Source organism: Solanum stenotomum, chromosome 11, assembly GCF_019186545.1.
Source record: "Solanum stenotomum isolate F172 chromosome 11, ASM1918654v1, whole genome shotgun sequence".
NCBI lineage: Eukaryota > Viridiplantae > Streptophyta > Magnoliopsida > Solanales > Solanaceae > Solanum > Solanum stenotomum.
The window spans coordinates 55,208,712-55,219,772 of NC_064292.1; the positions used below are offsets into that span (position 1 = coordinate 55,208,712).

At 35.4% G+C, this 11,061-nt stretch overlaps 2 protein-coding genes across 3 annotated transcripts in view; one reads left to right on the top strand and one right to left on the bottom strand.

Annotated features, from left to right (window-relative positions):
- LOC125843918 (TMV resistance protein N-like) overlaps nt 1-11,061 on the top strand; it is a 156,696-nt gene that overhangs the window by 8,127 nt on the left and 137,508 nt on the right. The window lies entirely within an intron of this gene.
- Nucleotides 10,068-11,061, bottom strand: part of LOC125843898 (8-hydroxygeraniol dehydrogenase-like) — a 33,091-nt gene continuing 32,097 nt past the window's right edge. For both annotated transcript variants that reach the window (XM_049523121.1, XM_049523122.1), the window contains exons 4-5: nt 10,291-10,464; nt 10,068-10,196 (exon numbers count right to left, since the gene is read on the bottom strand). In XM_049523121.1, coding sequence (XP_049379078.1) covers nt 10,068-10,196; nt 10,291-10,464 — 303 coding nt within the window. The remainder of the gene's footprint in view (nt 10,197-10,290; nt 10,465-11,061) is intronic.

An 11,061-nucleotide genomic window follows, 5' to 3' on the forward strand; every position in this document is an offset into this window, starting at 1 on the left:
TCAACATTTCAATCAACAACAATACCAACAATAATTTCAACAACAACCACAACTAACAACTTTAACAACTTTAACCACAACAACTCACAACTTTAACAACAAAGCCAATCCTTTCTTAATGAATAAAAGGGGTTAGGTGTGTGGGGGAAAGGATCACCCAACACCAAAAGTTCACATACCTTGATAGGGATCACCCCCGACGAAAATCCACGATGATCTCCTTGCTTGATCTCCTCTTCTTCTCTTCTTCTCTTCTTCTTCTCTTCTTCTTCTCTCAAAACCCTCACTCTCACTTCTTTTTTAAATGGTAAAACTGATCAAAATGATCAGCTTAACACATTTATATAACCAAAATAAAAGGCTAGGGAAAAGACCAAAATGCCCTTAATGATTCCCGGACGGATTTCCTTGTCAACTGCCCAACTTTCAAAGGTCATAACTCGCTTATACGAACTCGGAATTGGGCAAACTCGGCGGCGTTGGAAAGATCGTTCCGAGGGCTATGCAACCATAACTGGAAAAACTTCTAAATCATCATGAGCTAGAAGTTACGACTGATCAAAGTTGGCCAAAAACTCACCTTTTCCATACTTAGCCAAAATTTTCCAGATTTTCAAATCCTTTCCAAAAATGAAAATTTCCAATTCTAAGCCTCTTCACTTATTTCACATTGCCGGATGTTACAAGTAACTTTGGTTCCGAACGCCTTAGCAAATTTCACAGCCATATGTCCCAAACCACCAAGACCAACAACACCAATGTGCATTCCAGGTTTATCTAGTCCGTAATATCTCAAAGGACTATAAGTTGTGATCCCTGCACATAACAGGGGAGCTGCTTCCATTGGTAAATTTTCGGGCCAATGGACCACGTAGTGCTAGTTCGTTACCATTATATCCGAATAACCACGATACATGGTGGTTCAATTGGTGTCAACACCATTGTACGTCAATATCATATCGGAACAGTAATTTTTGAGATCATTGTCACAATTTTCACATTTTCTACATGATCCTACTAAACATCCAACTCCAACTTTGTCTCCAATTTTGAATTTCTCAACTTTGCTACCAACTTCAGTTACTACACCAACAACTTCATGCCTGTGAGCAATAATATATTCAGTGTAATCTCACAAGTCGAGTCAGAGGATAAAATGTAAGCAGAACATACCCCTAACTACGTTATGGAATCCTAAGCTAATTAATCCGATTTAGCTAGTTGATTAGTGACATATTTCATCATCGCGGAGTTTTCTAGTAAGCTTCTTGATGATCAAATTTACAATTTCATAGTCCAAACAATTAGAAAAAAAGGAAAAACTACATGTGTTGCAATTATTATATTGTTCAAATCTTGGCTGCGCCTCTGTAATAAGATACATATATTGCAATTATAAGAATACTCTTTTTGAAACTTGATGAATAATAAGTCCACTCATCTACCATTTTCCACTTAAATTAAACTATATATAACGGCTTTTGTCTACGACAGGATTATAATAAAAGAACATAGTAAAATGTATGGATCAAAACGAAACTTACCCTAGTACCAATGGATATATACTATTGCTCCATTCATTCTTGAGTTGATGAAGATCAGAATGACAAATTCCACAATACATATATAACTTTGAATTGTACATCTTTTTCACCAGTCACCCTTCACCATTCAATAAGAAAAGTTACAGATATATATTGTTCGGTCAACTAGTTTATCAATATGTTCAAAATTAATATACACAATATATACACTATCGGTGTAGATATGTTGTGTGTAGATCTAATTCATATAAAATATACACTATCTGTACTGTCAGTTTATATAACGTAAATCTGAAAAGACGATACCTTCTTGAGAAGTCGAAAGGAGAAAGTACCCCAGAAGTATCTCTAGCTGCCCATCCAAATGCCTTAACATTTTCATGTGATTTTTCCATTTTCTTGATTTTTGCTTATTTTTGGAAATATTATTATTATTATTAGAACAATTAATTTGAGTAAAGTTATAGTCTAATGTATTGGTTTTTCATTTGAATAAATAAGCATTTGAGTTGATGGCTAATGACGTAGTCGATGAGGTATGAAACAAATGTTATCGTCATGGCTTCTCTGTACAATTTGCCTTTTTATGAATTAATATAAGATAATATTATATCTTATATTATATGATGTTTCTAGGAAAATGGTTCAGTAGTACGTGACCAATTTTAAACTATGTGTAGTATATAGTGACATGCTTAGTAGAAATTGGTTTCAATGAAATGCTTTAATATGATTGTATGGAATCATAAAAGATTTTGAAAAAATAGAGAAAAAAACTCGACTCTATTGATTTGGTTTGATTTATGAATATATAAAACAAATGCAATTGGTTTGATTTGGTAAATGATAAATCTGAATCTATTAGTCTATGTATATCCCTCAACAAAATCTAGTAATTTTGATTCTAAATCAGACCATATATTTATGTATGAAAATTAACTTTATATTTTGATCATATTTAGTTTTTCGTATATAGTAGCTCATGGATTTGGAGTCTTTGGGCATCCGAATTTTTTTATATAGAAAAAACTATATGAGAACCTCTGTAATGAGTCGGGAAAGCGTTACGTATAGTCCCGCCGTTTTTTCACGCATATTTTCGCATTTACGAGCCAACTTTTAGGAATTACCCGACTTTCTTGGTTTTTCGTGTGTATTAGCCCATGGATCTGACGCATTTAGGGCACCATAATTTTTTTCCTGAAAAAACTATATGAAGACCTCTGTTATGAGTTGGAGAAGCATTACGTGTAGTCCTGCCGTTTATTTCATGCATATTTTCGCATTTATGATCCAACTTTTAGGAATCAACAAACTTTTTTAGTTTTTCGAGTGTATTAGTCCATGGATCTAGCGCCTTTGGGAGATTCATAATTTTTTCTAAAAAACTATATGAGGACCTCCGTAATGAGTTGGGAAATCATTATGTATAGTCTCGTCATTTTTTCACTCATATTTTCAGATTTAGGAGCCAATTTTTAGAATTACCCGACTTTCTTGATCTTTCGTGTGTATTAACCGATGGATCTGTTGCCTTTTGGGCACCCAAAAATGTTTTCTGAAAAAATTATACGAGGACCTTCGTAATGAGTTTGGGAAGCATTGCATATAGTCCCGCCAATTTTTTCACGCATATATTTGCATCTACAAGCCAACTTTTAGGAATTACCCAATTTTTTTTAATTTTTCATGTGTATTAGCTCATGGATCGCGCCTTTGGGCATCCCGAATTTTTTTTGTCAAAACTATATGAGGACCTCCGTAATGAATTGGGAAAGCATTACGTATAGTCCCGCCATTTTTTTCACATACATTTCTTGATTTTCGTATGTATTAGCTCATGAATATAGCGTCTTTGGGCGTCCCAAAATATCACGTGGAATGCTATAATTTAATAAGTGAAAAACACAATAATCTGAAAAAGATTTTGTAGTTAAGGGAGCATGTACGATTAAGCTATCGAAAATGATGATTGCGTCACTTTAATATCGTTCCACAATAATTAATTAGGATAGGGAAAAGGTCCTGATTTACCCCTAAACTTTATGATTTGGAGCTGATATACCCTCCGTTTAAAAAATGGCTCATATATGCCCCTGCTGTTATAGAAATGGCTCATATATGCCCTTTTACTTAACAGAATTTTTTTTAATAAATTAAAAATTCATTCTTTTTACTTTAATTTAAGAAAATGTCACGTGGCTTTTAAAATACCCACCTTCCACTCCACCATACCACCCGACCCAATTGGAAACAAAAAATCTCACCCACCCAAATTAACCTAACTCATTTCATTTCGTTATTTCCACACTCAAATGAAACCAAAAAAAATTGTGAGGGTTCCAGTGAGCTCTACAATCCTGAGTTCGGGTGATATTTGAGAAACGAATATTCAAAACNTAATTTAATAAGTGAAAAACACAATAATTTGAAAAAGATTTTGTAGTTAAGGGAGCATTTAGCTCTCGAAAATGATAATTGCGTCACTTTAATTTCGTTCCACAATAATTAATTAGGATATATGGCTGGTGATTACCTTTCCAGTATAGCCATCAGAAAAGATGGTGAACAATAATTTGAAAAAATTATTAATAAATTGTGTGTGTTTGGTGCGACAGAAAAATATTTTCTAATTTTTCTATGTTTGATTGGTCGAATATTTTTGAAAAATACTTTTTGCAAAATCGTTAAAAATCAGGAGAATAAATTTCTGACATGATGTAAAAAACAAGTTTCATAAATAACATTTCAGATAGATTATTTTCTTCCCATCCCACCCAACTCAACCACCAAATCTCACCCTTGATCCTACTATTTTGTTTGCTTTTGAATATTCACAAGTTTGTAAAAAGAATAAGAATCTAATAATTTGATCAAGTTAATTAATTTCAATAAAAATACTAAAAAGAAAGTTAAAGTTTAGGGGGGTCTAGTCGAAAAATGGGACCTCATCCATTCAATTAAAAGGATTAAATAGAAAGCTTACCTTATTCTAATCATTTGGAGGACCATAGTAGAGACACTAGGTATAAAGGAGAATAATAAATACAACATTGACCCTACCACTTGAGAACAATATCTCAATTCATTATAATTGGGGATAAAAGCTGTCGATTCATCTTTTTTTTCAAATATAACTTAGTATAAGTCATTTATTTGTTTAGATTAATGAAGAAGGAAATAATATGGGTCCTCTATTAGGTCAATTCAGAAAATAAAAAAGCAAAAAACAAAACAAAAAAAAAGCTATTTGAAATATCTAGTTGTGTCATTTAAACAAAAAAAATCATGTTTAAATAGTTTTTTTTATTTTCTTTTCAACATGAATATATTTTTTTAAGTTGGTATTGTTACTCCATATTTTAAAGGAATATAGTTTTAAAAGTAGTTCAAATACGACATACTTCTTAGATGAAAAGATCAAACACATATTTAAAATCAGAATATACCTATAGTTTATGGACCAAAAATGCTATTATTCCTACTTTATACAAGAATTTAAGTTATGACATCAACAAGGTTTGTGGTAGAGTACTAATAAGTACTCCTCCATTTTTAATCAAAAGTCTCGGATTCAAGTCTCTGGTCTGATTACAAAGTTGCCTTTGTTAGAAAGAATGTGGAATTTTCCGACGTGAACGTGAATTTTCAAAGTTGTCCCGCCTCCTTACTCGAAATATCTGTCACGCCCCGAGCCTACACCCTGGGCGGGACCGGCACCTGGAGACCATTGCTGGCCCCATGCGAACCCTTGGCCTGGCTTTCTTAACTCAGCGGAAACCTAACTCAACAGAATAACTCAATGTCATGCAAAGAGATAAACAACTTAACTAATAAAATATGGCCCAAAGGGCAACTCGAGTCTCAAAATAGAATATTTACACATATATACATGTACTTGGATGAGANAAAAGGGCATATATGAGCCATTTCTATAACGGCAGGGGCATATATGAGCCATTTTTTAAACGGAGGGTATATCAGCTCCAAATCATAAAGTTTAGGGGTAAATCAGGACCTTTTCCCTTGATTTTTTGAGCAATTTCTTCTGTAATATGTGCTGGCTTTGGTAGTTGAGGATTTTATTTTTTTTCNTATAGCCATCAGAAAAGATGGTGAACAATAATTTGAAAAAAATAAATATAAATTGTGTGTGCTTGGTGCGACAGAAAAATATTTCTAATTTTTCTACGTTTGATTGGTCGAATATTTTTGAAAAATACTTTTTATAAAATCGTTAAAAATCAGGAGAATAAATTCCTGATACGATGTAAAAAATAAGTTTCATAAGTAACATTTCAGCTAGATTATTTTCTTCCCACCCCACCCAATTCAACCACCAAATCTCACCCTTGATCCTACTATTTTGTTTGCTTTTGAATATTCACAAATTTGCAAAAAGAATAAGAATCTAATATTTTGATCAAGTTAATTTCAATCAAAAATACTAAAAAGAAAGTCGAAGTTTAGGGGGGTCTAGTCAAAAAATCGGACATCATCCATTCAATTAAAAGGATTAAATACAAAATTTATCTTTAAGCTTACCTTATTCTGATCGTTTGGGGACCATTGCGGAGTCACTACGTGTAAAGGAGAATAATAAATACAACACCGACCCTACCACTTGAGAACAACATTTCAATTCATTATAATTGGGGATAAAAGCTATCGGTTCATTTATTTTTTTCAAATATAACTTAGTATAGTCATTTATTTGTTTAGATTAATGAAGAAGGAAATAATATGTTCCTCTATTAGGTCAATTCAGAAAATAAAAAGGCAAAAAAAATAATAAAATACATGACTATTTGAATATCTAGTTGTTTAAACAAAAAATATCCTCTTTAAATAGTGTTTTTGTTTTCTTTAAATAGGAAAATACATGACTATTTTGATTAATTGAATGTTAAACGTGCTTTAGTAAATATCTCAAGACCAAAATCAGAATATACCTATAGTTTATGGACCGAAAATGCTCTTATTCCTACTTTATACAAGAATTTAAGTTATGACATCAACAAGGATTGTGATAGAGTATTGGTAAGTACTTATTCATTTTTAATCAAAGGTCTCGGATTCAAGTCTCCGATCTGATTACAAAGTAGCCTTTGTTAGAAAGAATGTTGATTTTCAAACTTGTCTCATCTCCTTACTCGAGAAATCTATGATAGCTCCGTAAACTAATAACTTATAATAGACGAGCCCAATATCTTTATGTATGTTCCGAACTTGTTTTTGGTACAAGGGGAGGGGCGAAAAATTCTAGTTATAGTTCTTCTTCTGCCTAATCTTTAGTACCGCTTTGAGATTTAATCTTTAGAACCATGTGCCAAAGAGGGTGAGGGCCTTTATAGCCATAATTCTTCCCCCGGTTCTACGTCAAAACTCAAAAGCAAGTCTTTTTTATTGCCCCACTTACCTTTTCTAAAAGCACTTTGGGTCGGAGGTTGGTTGTAAAGTAAAGAAGGACGGTGTGCTTTTGAATTCGATTATTTTGATAGAAAAAGAACCAGAATTAATCCTAGGTCGTATTGTTTTTCAATTGTCCGATGGTTGGGCCCCAAAACAGATATCAAAGACTAGTGTAACATCCGGCAATTTGAAATAACTATGAAAAAGCTTAAAAATCGGAAATAGTCATTTTTGGAATAAAATTCAAAATCTGGAAATTTGGTTGAGTGTGGGAAATCAGTGAGTTTTGTCCAACTTTGAGCAGTCATAACTACTAGATCAGGATGATTTAGGAGAATTTCCAGTTATTATTGCGAAGCTTATGGAATGATCTTTCCAACGCCATCGAGTTTGCTTGATTCCGAGTTCGTATGAGTGAGTTATGCCCTTTGAAAGTTGAACAGGTGGCAGGGAATCCGTCCGGAAATTTTAAGGGCATTTTGGTCTTTTCCCTAGCCATTTCTTTTGGGGTTATATTGTTGTGTTAGGCTGATTTGTGGATCATTTGGTCCCATTTTAAAGAGTGAGAGCTAGGGCTTGAGAGTGAAGAGGAGAAGAAGAAAAGAAGAGGAGAAGAAGAGGAGAAAGAGGAGATCAAGCAAGTTTCTGTCGTGGATATCGTCGGGGGTGATTCCCACTAGGTATGTGAGTTCTTAGTGCTGGGTTGATCTTTTCCCCCACACGGCCAACTCGTTTTATTTCCGAGAAAAAGCTTGGTTGGGTTGTTGAAATTGTTGGTTTGTGTTGTTGAAGTTGTTGGTTGTGTTGTTGGAAGTTCTTGTTGGTTTAGTACATGATTTGATTGGGGTTTTGAGTTGAATCTCTTGTATGTTGAGGGATTTTATGATCCTTAGTGTTTGGAGTTGAAACCCTTGAAGTTAGGGTGGTTTAGAGTTGGAAAAAGAGGGAGAAAAGTCGAGTTTTCTAGGGAAAGGGGTGGCGCGTCGCGCCTGCCAGTGCACCCCAAAAGAGCTTTTGAGCTTTCTCCCTTGGGGCGCCGCGCCTAGCAGAGCGCCAACAGGTCCCTTCTGAGCTTCAAGGGCTGGCACTCCGTGCCTTGCAGAGCGCCAAGGACGCCAAGTTCCCCCATCCTTATCATACTTTCTCATGCATGTTCCTAGGTATTGTACCTATGTTTCCTAGTTGTTTCCAACACTCCAAGGTACTTCTAAACGTCAAGAAATCATCCAAAAACGTGTGATCATACACCTTGAATCCATAATCCAATTCAACGCGAGTTAGTATCAAGTTAAAGTGAAGTTAGAGTCAAGTCAAGCAAAGTTAAGAGGTAAGTTCAAGCAAGTCTCTAAAGCTTTTCAAGAGCCGTTATTAAACTTTTTACCTTCGTTTTAAGGTTCAAGTTTCAAGTCGAGTAAATAGTATAGAGTTCAAGCCAAGTGAAGAGTCTCAAGTTTCAAGTTAAGTCAAGAGCATAAAGTCGAGTCCATTTCTCAAAAGTTATTAGGGAACTATGTATTTCCCGAAGAAGTTTCTAAATGTTTTTACATTTGAGTAAAAATAAGAAAGGAACATCGATTCCAAGTGAGCCTTTGGGCTAGATTTTGAGCAATTATCTCAAACTAAAGAAAGATGTGTTTAAAACACTTATGAGCTAATGTATATTTTTGGGAGTAGTCTTGAGCACCGAGTTGGGGACACGAATTCATATTAACTCAACTCTCCATAAGAACCATGCGGCCAACATGGGATTTTCTCGGGTCATACTTCTTAGATGATCACGAAAGTTAAGCTAGTGGATCCACTTAGTAAAGATAGCTTCCTATATCACGGCCAGTTATAGGATGGTCCTTGGGCAACGTGAGGTAAAACGTTGTACCACCACTAGGGCTCATAGTGGTGGTTGTTGGTTAAAGAATCTCCCACTAAAGTTGTAGTACTTTTATATAAGTAAAGTTGAGTTGTTATTGTTTTATCATTAACGAGCTAAGTTATTTACACTATTTTGCAAGCTTTATATATTGTATGTGTCCTATTGCTTTATATATTGAGTTCAGTTATTCATAAGTCGAACAGAGCCAAGGTAAGTGTTCTGTTGTACTCTTTTTAAGCTTAAGTTGCGGTTTAGATTTCCATCTTGCATACTCGTACATTCAATGTACTGATGCCAGTTGGCCTGCATCTTATGATGATGCAGATACAGGTACCTCGAATCAGCATCCTGCACGTCGTTGATCCAACTGAGCACTCCAGAGTCAGTGGTGAGCATCCTTGCATTCCGGAGGACTCAATTATTTTGTGTTCTTAGTTTTGTTTCATTAGGGTGTTGTGGGGCCTGTCCCAACATCCATCTCAGTATTTTAGAGGCTTCGTAGACAGACAGACAGTCAGTTAGTTAGTTTTGAGTCTCTCATCTATGTATATATGTAAATATCCTATTTTGAGATTCGAGTTGCCTTTGTGGCCAGATTTTATAAGTTAAGTTGTTTTGTAACCTTGCATTTGCATTGAGTTATTTTTTTGAGGTTTCCACTGAGTTAAGAAATTCAGGCCAAGGGTTCGCTTGGGGCCAGAAATGGTCTTTGGGTGCCGGTCCCGCCTAGGGTGTAGGCTCAGGGCGTGACAACTAGATGGAAAACCAAAAAAAAAAGTTATTTACAAAAACTTATTATCATGTCATATAAAATAGAACATAAGAGTAGTAGAAAGAATGTTTAGTAATTCCCATACAAACTCACACCATTCTTTCTTTCTTAAAATACAAACACAGAACATGAACAACATGTCCCTATATTAACTCTTCTTCAAAGTATTGCCAATATCAGGAACAAAACGATACTTAACGTCCGATTTCACGAGACGTTCCACCGTTGTATTCACGTACTCCATTGGCACAACTTCAATATCTGGTGTTATATTATGCTTCTCCGCGAAGTTTACTATCTCTTGTATCTCTTGCACACCTCCTATCGCGCTCCCTCCCACTAGCTTCCGTCCTGTTCTCCACATTATATACTTGAGTTATTAACTAAATCAAATGGACATGTTAGAACTTAAATGAAGAATAAGATACTACGCGAAATGTACCTGAAAGCAATGGAAATACAGGCGACTCTAGTGGTTTTCTGGGGTAACAACCATCACTAGCTTCCTATTGGTTTTCAACAAATTAAGCAATGGAAAAATAGGATGAACCGCGGAAACAGTGTAAATGATTCCATCAAGTGAACCCCCTGCAGAATGCTCGTATTTACACATGCAAACGAAAATTCATACTTATGTCACATGAATTTCATTGTAAAATTGTGATTGAAGCTAAGTTGATTGATCGACTAACCTGCATTTGTTCAGGATCAAGACTAACCAAAAATGAGTCTGCTCCTAAACGTTCAATTGCCTCGTCTTTTTTATTGATAGATGTACTAATGACAGTAACTTTGGTTACAAACGCCTTGGCAAATTTCACAACCATATGTCCAAGTCCACCAAGACCAACAACACCAATGTGCATGTCACGCCCCGAGCCTACACCCTGGGCGGGACCGGCACCCAGAGACCATTTTTGGCACCAAGCGAACCCTTGACCTGGCTTTCTTAACTCAGCAGAAACCTAGCTCAACAGAATAACTCAATGCAATGCAAGGTTACAAAACAACTTAACTTATAAAATCTGGCCACAAAGGCAACTCGAATCTCAAAATAGGATATTTACATATATACATAGAAGAGAGACTCAAAACTAACTGACTGACTGTCTATGAAGCTTCTAATATACTGAGATGGATGTTGGGACAGACCCCGCAAAATCCTAATAAAACAAAACTAAGTACACGAAATAATTGAGTCCTCCGGAATGCAAGGAGGCTCATCAATGACTCTGGAATGCTCAGCTGGATCAACGACGTGCAGGATGCTGATCCGGGGTACCTGTATCTGCATCATAATAAGATGCAGGCCAACTGGCATCAGTACATGGAATGTACGAGTATGTGAGCTGGAAAGCTAAACCACGACTTAAGCTTGAAAGGAATACAGGAGAGCACTTACCTTGGCCCTGTACGACTCAAGAATAACTTAACTGAACTCAATATATATATAAGGCAATAAG